This window comes from Solea senegalensis, linkage group LG2 (assembly GCF_019176455.1).
Source record: "Solea senegalensis isolate Sse05_10M linkage group LG2, IFAPA_SoseM_1, whole genome shotgun sequence".
Taxonomy (NCBI): domain Eukaryota; kingdom Metazoa; phylum Chordata; class Actinopteri; order Pleuronectiformes; family Soleidae; genus Solea; species Solea senegalensis.
In genome coordinates, this window is record NC_058022.1 from 10,577,649 (window position 1) to 10,597,315 (window position 19,667).

Sequence of the window (19,667 nt, forward strand, 5' to 3'; positions counted from 1 at the left end):
AACCCCACGATTAAACATTTAAATACCGCTGTCTGTCCTCTGTCTACTTGTCTGCCTGCTCCTCACAGCCTTCTGCCATGGAATCCATCTGTCTTCCTCTCTCTTTGGTGCAGATGGAGCAACACTGACAAGGGTGCAGGAACTAATCCATTCCCACCTTGTCATCTGCAGGCATTTTGATCTGCCACAGAGCTCCTCCATCTCGATTAGGGGTGGCCTGCTGGCTGGAAACGAGTCAGTGGATGTGGATGAGCGTGTGTGTGTGTGTGGGGTCTGAGGCAGCGCTACCCTGCACTGCAACACCCCCGCCCCCCTCTCCCTCCACACTGTCATCCACCTGTCAAAGCCAATGCCATTGTCATGTTGTAGATCTGACGAACAACTCCCTTTTACCTCCACAATGACAATTACTGTCCCCCTCGAGATGGGAAACAGCAGCTAACAACAGCCAATCTCAGATCTGCTATTTCTGATAACGGACGAATTGCCGTGGCTCGTTTATTTCTCATAGATTTCAGGGCCTTGAGAGATTTGTGCAATAGCCGCACATGCACACGTCAATACTGTCCACCTCTCATATGATGGATACGAGGCCGGAGACTTGATCGATACTACGCTACGCTGTCAGCTGTCGGCTTGAACACATATGCAGAAAAAAAACACTTTCTCAACCTGTGAGTCTTTCTGCTGCATTTTTAACTCCTTCAGCTCCTCTTTTTCCCCTCATCCGTCGAGTAGAAATGACACATCTTATTTTTCCCCAATTGTATGAGTTGATGCTTTCAAATCCAATGTAAAATGTATAATAGACAGTGTTTTTTCTTCTCACTGCCTGTATTTCCGTAATAGTTTGACATTTTTATAGATTTTTTATCTCACGTTATCAAAGTAATGTTATCTGAGTATACAGTTTAACTTGTTTGAATAGTTCTTTTACAGGAACCCAAAAAAAAAAAGAGTATAATTTCCCATTGCCTGTATGGAGAATGGAGTGATAACCGAATCAGCCTCTTCTACGATGACCTATACAATTAGTAGAACGGACATTCTGCATCACATTACTTTCATGTAACTGTGTTTTTTATCAAGCCTGAGATTTTAGTCTGTCCATTGACAGAAGTGTACCTGTTTTTTTGTGGCCGATGTTTGCTTAATCCCATTGTTTAATCCCTGCTCGGGCAAACATGGAGAGCACACACACACACACACACACAGAGCTGTCCTCCACAGTCTGTTTGCCCTCACTAAATGTGTTTGCTCCTCTCTTCACATGGACACAGAACTCGCTAGTCCATCGTGAATCTATTGCCACATAGTTCACTGTCAACACGGCGTGTCCTTCAGAACGCACAGGCCGCACGAGATCAACGAAAGCCAGAGAAAATAAATGAAACCTATTTACCAATATGCATACAAAAACAATAAGAGAATAATACACGCTAATGTGACGGCACGCGCCATCTACATAAATGAGCTGTGTCAGTAGTTAGTGTAATGACTCGAGAGTTATTCCTGGATACAAAGTGACTGAGAAAGACAACCACCTTTGCGGTATGACACGTACAATGTTATGTGTGATTCTTTCCAGGCTCCACTTCATATCTCCCTTTTTTTTGCTGCATGCACAAGCCAGGCTGATGTAACAGCCTCATGACACTAGGTGGTGAAATGACCCATGTTTGAAGTGCTTGCTTAAACATAAGCACAGAGAGTCCTGATGGTGATGGTGTGGAGCGGTGGATCTCTCTCTCTCTCTCTCTCCCTCCTGAGTCTCAATGCTTCTCATTCCATCCATTTAACAAAAGCATCCGTGTGGGAGGAGACATACCGCTGTTTAGTCGAGGGATAACAGGATTGCAGTACTTTGGCTCAAGTTTGGAACACAAATGGAAATGATCTGCGCTTAAAGCAATATTTCAAAGTGCTGCCGTCAGTCAACCACGTTTTTAAGAAGTCGAGTGTTTGGTTCAGGTTTACTGGTTTTAGGCAGAGTTCATCTTTCACCTTTTCACCTTTACCCCATCAGTCTTGAGATACCAGCCACACTAAAGCCTTTTCACCTGACACACACCTGATCTCCAAATCTATGCACGTGATCACTAACAAGTTGGGTGGAGAAAAAGTGGACGTAGTCTTCTGGTTAGCCTCTCACTGAGTTTATAACATCAGTAAACATTTGGTTTTTCATTTGTTGTTTTTCTTTCGGCTTAACACATTATGTCTATGGCTGATTATTGTGGATAGAATGACGGTAACAAAGGCTGAGGTTGAAGTTTTTAGTCCCAGCTCGACTCGCCTCATCACGGCACACTTTAGGTTGTGTTTCCATTACAGTATAGTACCTCCTCAACGTGGGCGGAGTCATGAAGCTGTTGTTCTCAGTGTGACTGAATCATTAGAATCAGTTCATGCAGAATATTTCTTCAGTACCTGCATGAACGGAAACACAGCTCACACGATCAGCAGTGCTGTAGCTGAATACACCACACTCCTCCGTTAAATACTGACATTTTAGACATTTCCCTGGTAATTATTGGAGAATAATCAAAGATTTCACTCTGACCAATCGGTGGCCGACAGTCTGACGCCGTCACACAGAGCACCTCACTGAGGTGAGGCGTGCTAGTGGAAAACACAGCATTTGTGTAGCACTGGGACACCGGCAGGATCAGCTGTAAATTAAAACCTAAATGACCCACCTAAAGTCAAATCCCATAGAGAGCAAAGAGGAGACATAATATCCAGATCTCTGATCGTCTCATTTCAGTAGACAAGGCCACAGACCTCAGTATCAATCTCTCTGATTGGCTTAATAACAGTGGTTTTGACCCCATTATCCTTATCTACTGCTCTCTTCCCCCCCATTCACTCATTCATCTCATTTGTCTTCTCTCCTTATCACTCTGTGACTATAAATAAATCCGGGCTGTTGTGTGGCTGTTCATCCAATGGACGCAACTTTCTGTAATTCCGTAAAAGCAGACGTAGCTATAATCATTTCTGTGAGCAGCCTTTTTGAAATAATATGTCCTAATGTTATTCTTCTGGCTGTCAGTGGAAACCTTCATTTTGTGTGTCATGATAGAACTGCTGTTTTATTAATTTTGTAGGTGGCTTTTCACTGTGAGAAGAAAAAAAAAAGAATGGATGTCAGTTTTGATTTTCCATGGTGGAAAATATCCAACAGTTTCACTGTATCACTATTAGAACACTTCCATATCAGTTACATCTAATCCTTGCTGGTTTTTCCTCCCTTAGAGAGAAAACACAGCATATTTTCTCTGGCAGTGTTTAAATATTGCTCTCAAGGTTGAGGCTGAGAGGCTGCATGGGAGTTGTTGTCTTGCCTTCCTTCTCATTCTCTCCATCTCTCTCTCTCTGGACCCTACAGTGAAGAATAGCAAAGCTCTGCCGCTGACATTGCTTCAATTACAGGAATACCCAGAGAGCTCTCCAACAGCTTTATTGTGAGACAAACTCTACTCAGTAATACAATGGCCAAGACAACTTGACACGCTCCTACATGTTGTGTAAAGGAGGGGTTGTAATTTAATGCACTTCTCGTCACTTCTATATATGCATCGTTCCTTGTAAGTTAAAGTGCAGCGTGTTCTTTGTTCTCTGCTCTCTTTTATACCAATTTTCCATGACGATTTCTAAATATCAAATCTGTTTTACACGATGGGAATGTCTGGTTGTATGTACGGTCATGTACTTATTTTATTCTAAGGAAATGTGGATTTTAAGGCGGATTTTACTCATGTATGCAAATATTAGTGAATTTTAGCATATAATTCAGGCTTCTTCTTCTTTTTTTTTTACCTCTTTAATCATTTATTGTCTTCCTACAGGGAAATGAAATCTAAATTAAATATTGATGGGTAGATGGACAATATTCATTTTGCTTTAGTCCTCACCAACCCTTTAGGAAATAAATAATAATAAAAAAAAAACAAACAAACACCAAAAACAACTAAAACTAAAGTTATCAGCTTCAAAACTCTTGCTGAGGGAAACTACAGCACAGTATGATAATTTGTTTTTGTGCGTTAATGACCCTATTACATGTAGTCATTTGATCCATTAGCACAGTGATGCAACTTTAATGTCTCCTCTTCCTCTTTTTTTTTTTTTTTTCCATTTTGCAAACTTTTGTTGCATAAATTGAGCCTCTTAGCAACTCTCCGTCAAACGTCGCTAGACATAATTCAAACAAAGATCAGACGCACTTGTTGGAGGAAACGAGTTTGCGAATAAACACTTCTATTCCAGTGTCAAAATATTTTTTTGTCCCGAGCTTTGGAATTTGTGCGCGCTTGTACATAGATTGTGACACCTAATCTCTGTGTACAAGAACACATTCTGTGACATTCAAACTCCCAACCTACTCTCCATCAACCTGTGCCTCCGTGAGGAAGAAAGAAGAGAAATAATGGACGATTAATCAGCCACAGGAAGCAAATTCCCATTCAGGACAGTTAGCCTGCTCCTGCGATGCTGATTAAGGTGGATTCTAACCTCGCAAAAACCGGTTCTGCTGTGTTGTCATAATATATTGCCGTTAGGGACAGATGACTCACAGTTAACACACGGCTGCGGTGTTATTACAAGCGCAGAGCAGCATCTGGTACAGCGCAGATAAAACTCGACTAACCTCATTTTTGCATCGTCATCATACGGTTAATGTGCCTTTAATTTTTTCCTTAAAGATGCAACACGCTACCACCCACTGAAGAATTATTTGTCAAGAACCCCATGGTGATTTCCAAAGGATTAAATGGCCCCATTCTCACTGAAGAAAAGGACCATTGTGCTGAGAAAGTATTTTAAACTTTGCTTCGATGGAATCAAAAAGTACAAAGGGTCATTAAGTGTTCCTCCTTTGCATCATAGGCCACCGCATTACGTTTCTGGGAGGCTTTCTGAATGGAAAATGACAGGAAATTCTGCGACCAGTGACCAAAGGATGACCGAAATCAATTGACCCCCTACCAAACTCTTTTCATCCTCCAAACTCCTCCCTCCCCACTGCGTCCGACACCGCGCGACAAACGGCTTTGCACAGCACAGAGTGACTGCATCCCTGCCCGTGTTGAAAAGGGCGCCTGGGTTTTAGGGGAACCTGTCAGTAGAAATCTGTCAGATGAACTCAGTGGAGTTACTGGAGCTTAAAAAGTACCAGACCAAGAGGGCTTACCCCATGAAACCCACACATAAAAAGTAACTTTGCGGATCAGAAACCAAACGCCCTGGTTGACACTCTAACCGCAGTCCTCATTGTTTGGCCTCAGCATTGTAAACAAACACTTCTCTTTGTGCTTATGCTCCATTTTCCTGTCCAGGAATCAGCCTGAGGGTAAAATGCATGAATCCCCTGTGTTCCCCACGCCGTCTCTCCTTTCTTACTTCCTAATCACGTCACTCTTTCATTTCTTTGGATAAGCAAATGGGCCTCAAGTCTGCTCCTTTCCCATTGGTCACACCAAGGCTTTTCTCAAAAGGGGAGGGGAGGAGCTTGTGCCCCGACTCAGGCAGACTTTCTCAAAACTTTCCCTGCTTTAGAGTCTAACTGTCCTGGAAAAAAAAACAAAAACCCACAGTGTTCAGGTCTGTAACACCACAGCAGACGAGCATCAGTTCAATCTGAGGAGATCTGACAATGTCTTGGAATACACTGCTGGTGAACTCTGAGTGGGATTATTTATCAGACAGACGTATGGAGTACAAACAACTTTAAGGTAAAATCTTTAATTCAAGCCAAAGTGTGTAAAATAACAACGATGTCTGTATTAGTTTTCTGATTCTGCTTCTCTGATGTCAACAAATTGTTCACCTTGAACTTACAAGGACCATTTACTTAAACTTCTACAACGTTTGGAATATTTTACACATATTGTTACACATACTGTTTCTGGTAAAGTTGGAAAAGAATGATCAGCATGCACAGAGCAAATGTTTGACCTGTGATAACATAGAGTGTACACTAGTCTCTTCCACCTGCACGGAGATGAGAGAATGTCAACACCACATTTCCTCCAGGAACACAGGCAAAGGAACAGATGGACGGCAGGAAGCAGATATTTGCTTGTTTTAGAGAACACAGTGTTCAGCCACACACTCCTCCATGTACCATGCTCCATTTTCTCCAGTGAGTTTAAGGCTAAACACTAGAGTATGTGCTCTCAGATCCTCTGAGTAATTCTGTTAATCGGCCGGGTTAAAGGGTTAAAGGGGGTGGAGAAAGATCAGGCCATAGGACAGCATATCACCACATTGTTTTGGCGTGGAGAAGTTTGTTATCATTACAAATAAACACACACAAGGCCAAAAAACTGCATTTTTCTTTTTTTTAGTTTGAAGTGATTTGAAATGCAGTCAAAATACTCACCAACCCTTACACACACACACACACACACACAGTCATGTGCTTCTAAAAGATTATCTTTACAGCCGGATTTAAATCCCTGTGTGGCTAAGGACGCTAAATGTCCACTTGCTAAGAAATCTGCGAGCGAAGGCATTTAGGATTTTAATTTCGACGTTTATTTAATCCTAAGAACCTCACTTGTTTACAATCAACAACCAACAGTCTGTCTGACACGTCTTATTGTTGTTATGTTGACAAAGTTTCCCACTTGCATTTGTTTTTCCTTCTTATTTTGCGTTTGCTAATGTTGTTGCTAAAAAAACAGACTCAGTTCCCATGGGAAAACCGCACTCCAGTCAATTTGACTGATGTTGCAGATAAACTTTCTGCTCGTTCGTCTCGTGACGTTTTCCTCGCGGCGAGTTAAAAATACATCAGAGCGTTCACAGCAGTTCTGCAGGTCTGGTTCATCACTTACAGCCATATTAGCAGGACAGTTGCATTTACCGTGATGTAAACAAACATGCAGCAGTATTTTCTGCAAACATGTCGATACTAGGGGTAGACTGTATAAGAATAAAAATAAAAATAATGGTTTACTGAGCTATTATTCTAGACATCACTCTTCCACCAAAAGCAGGGAATCTTACCCGCAAAGCAAAGCAGAAACCACAAATAAATGTGTTTTTTAGGAAACTAGGTTGCTCATCCAAACATTTATTTAATATTTAAACATCTGTGAGGCTCTTAAACTTATATTTTTTGTATTTATTATAAGTGCAGCTCAGAATACTCAGCAGTATTCATGTGGATACATTTCTTTTAAAAAAAACCACTCATTTTGACATGAACATGTGAGTTCCTTTCAAACAGGACATTCCAGTTTAAAAGCAGCCGGCCCTAACATTTAGAAATATTTACTGACCATCAACAGTGAGTGTTAGCTTAGCTCAACAAGCCTCATCTGTCTTTATATCGGCCGTGAAAAGGTCGCTCGCAGAAACACTCACCAAGTGATGCCTGAATGAGGGATTACAGTGACTGTTTGGCTAAAGTGACCTCATCACCTCTGAGACGGATCAACACACGTATCTATTTGTTGGAATTAAATTAAGTCATCTCCAGTAATTCTAATGTCACTGAAAAAAAACCATACACGCAATACTACACATTATTACTACTACTTCAAACTATACGTGAGCTGGGAATTTATGTCGAACCTTTCCCTTTGTGTGTATGCCGACAAATGCAATGTTTACACAAGTTAAATCAAACTGTCCACATTCCGTGTGCAAAGAGTTGCGTCACTGTTCCACCCATGCATGAATACCTGTGGCTACACTAGCATCAAAGTGATGGGCTGCATCGGTCTGATGGAAACCGGAGAACCTGGAGAAAACCCACGCATGGAAACTCCATGCAGATGGGCCCTTGTTCCGACCCCGGGTCTTCTCGCTGTGAAGGCATCAACTGTGTGGCCCTACATTCTGTTCCATTCCAATATATTGTACCTCTAGAGCAGGGGTGTCAAACTCATTTTTGTTCAGGGGCCACATACAGCACAATTTGATATTAAGTGGGCCGGACTAGTAAAATTAGTAAAATAATAGCATAATAACCTATGACCAACATGAACTCCTTTGTTTTTTCTCCTTTGTTTTACATTTAATGAGGGATATTTTTACAAACATTTTTACAAGTGCAATTTCAACAATATCATGCCTAAATTTACTATTTACGCATCATCTATAAAGGCATGAACATTTAGTCACAGGTATCTGGAATTGAAAAATATTCCATTTGACATTACGTTTAGATTGTAATCATAGTAAGAAATCTTGACAAATTCATCCTTTGGGCCGGATTGGACCCTCTGGTGGGCCGGTTCTGGCCCCCGGCCATATGTTTGACACCCTTGCTCTAGAGCCATGGTTCCCAACCTGGGGGGTGCCAGAGATCACATGAGCTTTGACTGCTCTGAGTTTGTGAGGTTAATGTAATTATATTTGTGCATCCCAATCAGACACTCTACTGGATAATTAGAAGTCAGTATCACCCAATTTATTAAGCTATCTATCACCAACACTTGATCACGTTTTGATTTAATGGAAGCACAGGACAGTTTTTATCTATACACACTGTGAGAATAGGAAGACAAACCTACAACTGCTGTTTATTTTTGCATATGAACTTTTTACTTTATTCTTTTTTGTGTGTGTGCCCTGAACAAGGGGGGCTTCAAGGAAAAAAAGGTTGGGAACCAGTGCTCTAGAGCATGTGTGGTCACACACTGTTGGGCTGCACTGTGTACCTTTGCAGTCATGGGTGGAAAAAGACAATGTACAGCACATGATCTGCCTCACAGATGCAGAAACTACAAATTACTACCAATTTCACAAACAAGCTTTCCTTCGCTACCTGTACCTGAGACGGTCATTTTAATACCAATGTGTATTCCTTTTTACCCTTTGCCTTAACACAGGCACTGTCTGTCTTCCCCGTGCTTTAATCTCGTCATCACTGTCTCCTGTAACCCAGTTTTGCCAACAAGAATCATTAAATTTGAATGTTTTTCCTCAGCGCTGACAAGAACTGTCCCGCCTTCACAACACCACTGCCCTGAGGACTGAGCACTGGCGATCCACAATGAGAGATCGCTTGGAAGAGCTGCAGCAGAGGGCCCACGAGTTCTCCGGGACAGCAATTGAAATAACCGACCCCGTCTCAGTGAAGGGCGAGGATGAGTGGGACGACGCTATGGAGGTGGAGATCACAATGCCACAGGCCGTGGTGTTTGAGGAAGAGCCGGTCATAGAGAACTACTTGTCTGAGGCCCAGAAAATCCGAGATGACATCACAGTGCTGGAGAACGAGGTAAAAATAGCACGCTCATACTAAGACGGTTTTGTCCACAAGTGAGGCTGTATGAAGATTTTCGTCTAATCTCAACCACACACACAGATCCATCAGCTCACACAGCAGCAGAAAACCCTGGTGGCAACCATGCGCCGCTTCAGTGTGATGAAGAAAGAGAGCAGCATTACACGAGACATCAAGCTCCAGGCCGAAAGCCTCCACCGGCGACTAGACGCACTGTCAAAACAAGTGGAAAGAACCGAGGACCAGCAGGGACCATGTGCAGTTACAACAAGAATTCAACGCTGCCAGCATGCAGCACTCTACTCCAAATTCCAGCAGGTTGATCATGTCTAAAATCGACTACATTTGGTGGGAGTACTTTGATTTTGTCAGTATTTTACTGCATTACCAGAGCCAGACAATGTATAATTTGTGGATCAAGTCACTTCATGAACACATTTCAGTGCTAAAAGGCACAGTACATATACTCCATTGCACAATGCAGAACCAATAAATCACAAGTAGTGTCAAGAGGGCCGAGGAAATGGGTATAAATTACGCTATTCTAAAAAAAGGACAGGACTGAAATGCCTTCTCGTTTCCCCTTTCCCCTCCCACTCCTCCTTCTTGACTCTGTCTTTTCCAATGTGATCGCCACGGTGACGCTCAGGTAATGCGGCAGTATAACGAAGACCTGCTGACAAAGCAGGAGCGCTGCAAGGACTTCATCGTTCGGCAGCTGGAGGTCCTGGGCCGGGACGTGACGGAGGACGAGGTGAATGAGATGGTCGCCGCGGGGAAGTGGGAGGTCTTCAATGAGAACCTGCTGAACGACGCCAGAATCACGCGATCGCAACTTTCTGAGATCGAGCAGCGGCATAAGGTAAGGGCAGTGACAGGCCCCCACCCCCTTTGCAAAGGCTTTTTTTCTTCAGTGTGAAGAAAGTTTCTTCTTTGTTGTCAGCATCCATCTGGTACCTATAGTGTAAATCTCAGGTTCATCTGGAGGCTCTAAAAATGCCCAACTTGTCACTAAATAATTTGCAAGGGTGTGAAACGCAGATACTTACTCATAAATCACGCACCTAACGCTTCAAGTCGTCTAAAACTCCTAATTAATGATACATACACTCTAATTTATTGCTGATTTGCCGCATGCACACCTTTGTTATCGCAGTGATGATGCTGGATGTGTCTCCTAATTGAACCTTAAATCCTCCCAGTTGTCTTTCCCCCCCGCCACCTTCCGCCTCTGACTAATGTCCCTTATATCAACAGCATTAATCCCATAATCCTTCTCCGCTGACAGGAGCTGTTGAGTCTGGAGAACAACATGAAGGAGCTGAGGGACCTGTTCATGGACATTTTCATGCTGGTGGAGGAACAAGGGTCTTACATGGAGCACATCCAGACCAACGTGGAGCGAACGCAGGACTATGTGGCGGCGTCGAACGAGAAATTCAAGCTGGCAGCCAGGTATAAGAAGAACAACCCTCTGCGGAAGCTGTGCTGCTGCTGCTGCCCTCCCTGGAGATGCTGCTTATAATGCATTACAACATATTACCTCATCCCATCTATTTATGTATGTATATATATATATATATATATATATATATATATATATATATATATATATATATAGTATATACATATATATATATATATATATATATATATATATATATATATATATATATATACACACATATATATATATATATATATATATATATATATATATATATATATATATATACATACATACATACATACATACATATATATATATATATACACACATATATTTATATATATAAATATATATATATACACACATACATATATTTATATATATATACATACATATATGTATATATATATATATATATACTGTATAAATATATATATATATATACATACATATACACTTTCTTTCTTAATTTCAAAGGCCTCACTTAGCAGTTGGAAATAAGCAACACTGGATCCAAATACCATTAGAGTGAATGTTATGGTCCTGTAGTTCTCGAGCAGAGCAGAGGCGAAGACAGGATTCAGCAGAGCATGGAAAACAATTAGGTGGAAGGGCCAGAATTGGTATTTGAGGCACTTGTTTCTTTCAACGGGATGTGAAGCGACCACTATTGGAAGAGACAGTTCAGTGAGTGCTACTCACCAAACACTGCTGCTTATTGGAGACCTTCACTGTCAACTGACAGAGGTCACACACGAGGGAAGAGCCGACACCGCAACATCAGCGGAAATGTACTGATATAGTACAATTTCTTTCTTTAAACAAAAAAAAAAAAAAAAAGGCCACAGGAGCTCTAGTTAATGACCATTTCATACATAGTATGTGCACTTTATTACTAACATTCCATTTCTCTCTTTTCATTTTCAGCACAGATCGATGTGTAATGTAGTGGAGAAAAATGCTATTTATTGACAGAGTTTGAGTCACTCCATATTCATTTTCAGTCCACATAATGAAGAAAGATTAATCATTTTAGTCTCATTTGCATTTCAACTTGTGGTGATTTTTTTTTTATTATTATCATAATTATTATTATTATTATTAGTGAAAACTGACATTATGAAATTATTCAGTTTTGCAGGAGGTTGAGGAAGAACAACTGAAATACAAGCCTTGATCAAAAAACGATGGAATATTTGAAGTCTTACATTTCAGGAACTGTTTTTAACACATTATTTGGCATCTACAAAGATTAATTCCGGCATCCATATGTATCATATTATTGATATAATTAAATTAGATAAAGTGATGCCGCTTTTAACTGAGGGAGGATAACAGCAGCTGTACAATCAATAAACACGCTCACACATTTTGACTTTTTAACGTTTCACTTAATGCCGACGTCGAAACAGCACTCTCCTTTTCTCTGATGTTACGATAAGTTACAGTAAATCACTCACTCACTCACTGCTTCCCAGCAGCCGTGATAGGGATGATCCTCATGACACTTGGTGTCCGATGTCCCAAACAAAATACAGGTGAACTGGGTGTGCCCAAGTCAGACTGGAAAATCTGGTTAGTCTGCTGTCGCTGCCGGAGAGCTGCTGTGCGCTCCTGTAGGAGACAGAGTGTAAACAGAGCTGTTCACTTGAAGCAGACGGTAAGAGGACAAAACCTCTGTCGAGCCGTCTTCTTTTCAAGCAAATTACGCGGTTCAGGAAATAATAATTAAAAAAAAAAGAAATAGCCTGCACTTCAACAAGAGTTGGAAAAAAAGATAACAATTCATCTTATGAGGACACGATGAAGCACAATCTTTATTTAGGTTAGGATTTTTTGCTATCTGACTTTGTTGATCCCCTGTGTTTTTTAGTTTTTTTTGCATCAGTTCCACTCGGATTAGAACGCCATTCTTTCACAAGTGCATCAAACAGGTAAAATCCCCCAATATGTGAATCAAGCGACGCTACACTACAATGCAGCACAGCGAGCTGCGTCCAGCCTCACACCTAGTGAGGAAAAAAAATTAAGTGCTGCTGCAAATTGCAGGGCTCTTGAACAGCAACAATGCCATCCAGTGTTCACAGAGGTAATTGCCAGTTAATACAGGTTATCACTTAATAAAAGCTATTAAAGGGCAAACCGCCACTTGTGATGAGGCGAGTGGTGACGGTCCAACAGCAGACAGTCCTTCAAGATTTTACAATTCAGTTTCAGTCGGTGCTGAAGAACTAAATGTCCCCACAAAAACTAGAACAGAGTGGGGCACTTTATCTGCAGCACATAGAGATATTAAATAATGAAATAGTCTGTCTTGAAGCATTAGAAAAGACAATATAAACAGCAATTACACTTTTGTTGGATCCACTTATCCATCTTAAACTGTGAAGGTAAAACCCAGAATCTGACGATTACGCCTAAACGTGAACCAAGCCAGACTCAACCTTCACTGTGGAGAGGATTGATCGCAACCAAAAAAGAAAAATTAGAATAGCTAGAAGTGGGAAATGTGTCAAAGGGAAGTGAGTGAGATTATTCTAAATATACGAAGACAGAGTAGGGATTGATTTGCAGACCTGAGAGAGTTTCCTGGGTTTAGAAGTTCATGAGAGTGGTCAGTTCAGAAACCTCCAGACATCTGATCTCCAGGCAGGTCAATCAGAGTGCCCGGCTTCTCCCCATTTCCTTTCCCAAGCTCTATCTCCATCTGTGTTTGTGTGTGTGTGCGTATAAAAAAAGGTAACGCCGCCTCTCTTCCCAGCATCTCCCTACTTCAAATTCAGATGCACGCGCTCTGGGAGCTGACCTGTAAAACAAGTTGTTTTTTTTTTCCCCCCCCTCATGTTTATTAGCTCCACTGTGGATTCAACCTTATTTACCTTCAGCTCTCGAGTTGTTTATTTTGATGTGAAACAAAGCTTCAGAACTTTCTTCTTTCGTGTTCCTGCCTGAATCCCATTTATCGCCTCCGCACTAACGATGTCGTTTTCGGCTGCCGACACCAAACGTGAACGCGGTAAACGCACACGTGCCGTTACCTTCATTTCAAAAAGCTCTTAACAGACGTGGGCTGATGGGTTATCGGAAATAATGAGGGGAAAAATGACTAATTCGGTGTCGATTTGTGGCTTTTTATCGCGTAACTTGAGCAGTTTCATGTTTTCATGTACACGCGCTTCACATTCACAGTCAGTTCTGGAACCACACTGTACAGTAAGTGCTGCGCCCACTTTTCCCGACAAAGCCCATCAGTCATGTCTGATACAGCGATAATGTGAACATCTGAGCCACACAAAAGGGTTTACAACGCTGATAATGGGCGTCAGAGTCGACCGCCGACGCGTGTCGGTGACTGTGTGCGGCGCGTATTTGTTGTGTTTGCTCCGTCAGACACGAGGAGGACGGCAAAAGACTCTCTTTTAATGTCTGAACAACATCAAAGCGACCCTCCTGTGAGTAACACCAGCTGTGGTTATAGAGAGCTGACATTACTTTACTGCCGCTTTTATCACTCCCATCAAAATCAGAACAGAGAGATATCCGGCAAAGAGATAAATCACAGGGAAACTGACCAGCAAGCAATGGCTCCACTGACTCAGATTCTTCACTTTGTACAGTGTCGTTTGTTTTCTTCTTCTTTTTTTCCAGAAACGGCCGCTTGATTCGTTTAGCGGAGTACGTCGAGCTTCTCCTTTACCTCTCCTCTCATGTCGTTGTACAAAATATGGAGCGAGAGCCAGAAGCTAATTATCTTGGCTCGTCAAAAATGAAGTTCACTTTTGAAAAGGGAATAAAATCCCACACAGTAACTGCTGCAACACTCGTTGTCATTCACTACATTATGTGATCTTTAAGTTGTGTACTTTTTCAGCAGGACTAAAACTTGGGAGTGTAGAGGTGCTGGTATAAGGTCTTATTTGTTTTGCTTATTTTAACCATAAAAAGGGACAGAAAAATGTCCAGAATGACCCATTTGTCCAGAATAACTTCCAATATCTGGCAGTTATTTACAATTCACCGCATGTTAAAATAGTAATAAAATAAAAACAATTTAAAAGTTTTATTTTAAAAAATGTGTGCACAAACAATAGCACAAACTGTTGTGCAAGTACCGCAATGCAAAGTGCACTTACGTCTGTGATACGCCCGCTGTTAAAGGGTTAATAATGGGCCTAAAAGCATGGCAATGCTATAGGGCAGTAACATTGACGACCCCACAGCTTTTTAACATTCATTCATTCATTCATTCAAAAAGCTCAAACGTGTGCTTCAGATTTAACGGTGAACTACAGTAACCTTTTCAAATATCGACCGTTATTTATCGCCTATCAAATGATTCATGTTCGCACGTAAAATACACTGTCAGAGTAATATATGAACTCCAGTAATAAGAGCACGGGAAGGTCAGCGCATGATATCTGTGCGAGCCATCTGTGGAGATCCTATCCTGATAGAGTGAACGGCAAGAGACACATGTGTGTTGCAGCTACAGCGACTTAAAAGATGTTTTCATCTTGTCTGACAGGTGGGTGGATGAATGGACAGTGCCGTTAATGCCGAGCACATGTGAAACTGATGTCATCGGGGTCACCGTCGTACATTATCTTTATAACGGCCACTGGACAAGAACACAACACAGCGTTACTGTAAATTATATCCACGGTTTAATCGTGCTCCTGCAGTTTTTGAAGCTTTAGTAACACGATAGTATTGTGGAATTATTATCTGTGAAATAAGCTGCCTTTTTCTTTCTTTTTTTTTTTTTGGGAGGTCCAGCTCCGGCTCACTCGGACTAAATATCTTCTCCTTTTGGCTCAGATGCAAACAAGCCGCTTCCTTCAGATTTTTGTCCTTTTCAATTTCTCCGCCAGATGACATTGTGATATTACAGATGTAAAACAGGACAGTGAGACTACGTGGGGACCCTCTCAGCGGAGACGATGCATGCTGCCACAGCTGTAGTGGCGAGCCGAGCGTACAATCATCCTGTCAATCATATCTGATGAATCTGAGAGAAATCTCCGCCTGTGTTTTGCTTTAATCGAAGAAAAACACACGGCTCTGAGATGACGCTTCTGAATGTGTGAGCGTTATAAGAAATATAAAGCTACTCAGTAGATGAGAACATCCCAAGATAATTTGTTTTGAAGGAAATATAGTAATTCCTGGTTTAGTCTTCATTGCTAAACCATTAATATGTTTCCTCTTTGGCCCTAATAGATGTGGGAATTGACCAGCAGAGGGAGCTAATATCCAAGCATTATAATATCTCACATCCAGTTGCTCTTGATATGCTTCCCTGCCATTTATAAGCTAATAAAATAGTTGACCTATGGCTTTGCACTCACTCGCCGTGTGTAACAAACAGTCTTGTAAGGAAAACAGTGCTTGTATTCAGCGTTCCATCAATGTGCTTTTACCTTCACCTTAGTATCCCTTGCTGTTCCTCAGTGTTGAGTATTGATTCATGTGCTTGACAATAAAATGTGAACAGTGGGAGGGCCATTCAGGGCACAGCTGACACACACACACACACACACACACACACACACACACACACACACACACACACACACACACACACACACACACACACACACACACACACACACACACACACACACACACACACACACACACACACACACACACACACACACACACACACACACACACACACACACACACACACACACACACACACACACACACACACACACACACACACACACACACACACACACACACACACACACACACACACACACACACACACACACACACACACACACACACACACACACACACACACACACACACACACACACACACCTCCGAGCAGAGAAAAGGTGAAAATGAGCTGAGACGTGGGTGAATGGAATAAAACGCGTCTCCGAGGACGCCGAATTGTTCCGTCGCTCACAAGGAATGGAGAGTCTTCCTAAAGGCTCATCCTCTCAGTAATGAAGCAAACACTACAATCACACAATTGTGTACGTATTTAATACATATTTTGTGATCACTTGATAATCGACTGTTTTTTTCAGCTCCAAATGCGTCACCCGTCCAGTGTCAAAAACAAACCTAGCAACATTGGAATGGAAACAAGGATGTGCTTTTTTACAATGCAATAATTAATTAACAATTTTTGTCTTTGCAGGACCTTCATTTGACCTCATGAAATCATAAAAAAAGCTATTCAGGCCAACTGCACTGATGTTGTTCTAGTCCAGCCCCAGTGTGTGTAACAAGTAATACGATCCTGACTCCACATGCTCTACCCAACCCTGTCATCATACTCAAAAATTGATTAGATGGCTCCCTAAGCTTCATAATGTTATTTACTCTATTGGATAACTGCGTGAGGAAATAGTTATGTGGTCCAGTGCAGGAGCGGTAAGTGCATTCAGCATTTTCTGCCATCATAATCAAAAGTGCAAAGTTGTGTCTCGGTCCACGAGGCAGACTGCGCTGCGTGCACCACTGACATTCAGTTAAACTGGAAACTGTGGAAGATTTCCATCGTAACACCATGCTGGCAAACTCTGGCCAGGGTAGTTTGAGGACACTGAAAAAGTGTGGGAATTATCACACAAATCTGCTCTGTGTGATTTCACCATCAATCAAACAGTATCTGTCAGGTCATTCCTTTCATTGTTTTTTTTCACCCATTTGTTTAATCTTAGCTGTTTTCTTTCTCCACAAGACAATAACAGTATATACACAAATTACTCTCGAAAACTTTTATTATATTATAAAATAATAGATTCTTAGAGCTAAGACTCATTTTGAAATGTAATGCCACAAATGTGCCATATGTGTCTAAATTACCTCACTTTTCTTCACAAGTTTGGGCCAAATAAGAGTCTGAAACCACAGATGGAAATCTTATTAAAAAATTAAGACATTTAGTGTGTGCGTGTGTTTGTTTGTACAGAAAATAATTGCTGCTTATTCTCCATCTGTCTTATCACCGGATACTTCTACCTCTGTCACTGGTATCGTTCAGCCTCCGCATGATCATCATTTAGCTTGGCCATTAAATGAAATTGAGATAATGAGATAATGAGACACACTTAAATTGGTACGCAACTTTGTGTCTCAAATTATGACAAAAGAAAAAGAAAAAAGGTCCAAGTTAGAAATAGTGTACATTAAAACCACAGGGAAGTCTCTCCTTCGAAATTGATTAATATGATTATAATCCCCAATGTGTTCATTTCTGATGAAATATGAATTACGGCTCCAGTGAGAGAGTCGCGCTGCCAACAATCCTAAGTGTCACTGGGTTATGGATTACAGTGGTTTCGCCCCAGTCCAGGACTCACCTAGGGGACTTTAAAAAGCTCCCGACTCTCATTAGGTCCACACATCCCTTTGCCCCCTGACTGACAGCTCTTGGCGAGTGTCGTCGTACTCTGTCTGCGTTGAATTTCGAGATGTGGGAGGCCAAACTGCGCTCGGTATGACGACGCGCACATAATATTAAGACGTAGTGCTGTGTGACCTGGGAAGATTTACATCGGCGAGGGAAGCCATGAGAACGATTCAGTTCAGGTGCGTAATCTTCGCAAATGCAACCATTTATTTATCGTCACTCTGCGTTAGGGTGATGGGGCTCCAGGGATCACAGGATATATATACATATATATGTATATATACATATACACACACAGTATGGTGAAACAATGAGATTAGAGACAGAGAGACTCGCGGCTTTTGATTATTTTCCCAGGCGCAGAAACCGACAATTCTTTTCTCATCATAAGTTGAATATTATAGGTTTGTTTTTGCCGTTATTCCTTTGTAATTTCGTTTCAGAAGGAACTAACTTCACCACAACAATGCAAACCACAAGACCTGAGACATTTAATGAAACTATAACAACTATTTTTAAAAGACAAGTTGCCCTTAACATGTCTAAAGCTTATTAATCAACAAGCAGGGCTGTGGCACCAAAATAATGACTTAAAAAAAAAAGAAGCAGGAAATGAATATTAATTTCTGACAAAAAGAAGAACAATCATATGTCAACATAGAGCTGAAGTTTTCCAGCAGTGCCAAAAAAAGAGTTGATAGAATTTAAGATGTCTGGCAATTCAATTTATCTCGATCCACTTTTATAAATAATCCCTTCAGTTTTCCCTGATACATAAGAATTTATATAAATATACAATTTCTCTTCCATGCTTGTCTTGAACGAATGTCATTTAAGAAGCGATGGCATTTACTTTGCCTATTTCACAACGCGATCCATTCCTCTCCCCGTCTGTAAACGTCCTCGTGTCTGCTCAAACGGAGCATATTTAGACGAGATACTGGCACTCGCCCCTGAAAATGACTGCTGACACTCAACAGAAATTCACTAAACTCAGCTCCTGGAATGGAAGAAGAACAAAATAGAAGACTAATCATGAATAAATTTCCCCCGTTATCCACGTGGCCCGAGATTTTCTATTTACACCACCTTTCTTTGGGTCTTTATATCCGGTTAATGAGATTTCAAATAAATGTGACGTGAACTGCATTTAAATAGCTATTCAGTATGGAGGCATTGCAATGGAAAAGGGAGGGATTCCACCAGATGACAGACCAGATATTACTGGGCCCGCTGTGTTCAGTGAAGAGAGCACATGAGGAAAATGGAATAAGCAGCAGGCACTGCTACGGACTGTTCAAGAGTTTTAATCTGGTGGATGGTGTAAAAGGATGTCAGTATAAAAAGGAGGTGAAGAGTCAGTATCCTGATCATTACATCAAATAAACTTATGAAATTTTGAAAGTCTTATGTATTAAAGTGAGAGCAAACACTTATTGTCTTTTAGGAATAAAACAATCTTTTCTCCTTGCCCAAAGTTAAGTGAGAAAAATGTTTAATCCCATTTAGATTGAGATAAGTGAGATGGCACTTCATATTCTCCAAATCCCATTTTGATTAAATAAAGATAACACCAAAAACTACAAATTCAT

The 19,667-nt window shown here is 41.2% G+C and overlaps 1 protein-coding gene across 1 annotated transcript; it reads left to right on the plus strand.

The window, feature by feature from the left end:
* The first annotated feature begins 5,522 nt into the window (after positions 1-5,522).
* stx19 (syntaxin 19) lies at positions 5,523-10,821 on the plus strand. The gene is made up of 5 exons (XM_044019163.1): positions 5,523-5,738; positions 8,948-9,241; positions 9,329-9,565; positions 9,897-10,109; positions 10,536-10,821. Exons 2-5 carry the CDS (start codon positions 9,014-9,016, stop codon positions 10,770-10,772), a joined length of 915 nt encoding a protein of 304 aa, XP_043875098.1. The 5' UTR covers positions 5,523-5,738; positions 8,948-9,013; the 3' UTR covers positions 10,773-10,821.
* Positions 10,822-19,667: the final 8,846 nt, after the last annotated feature.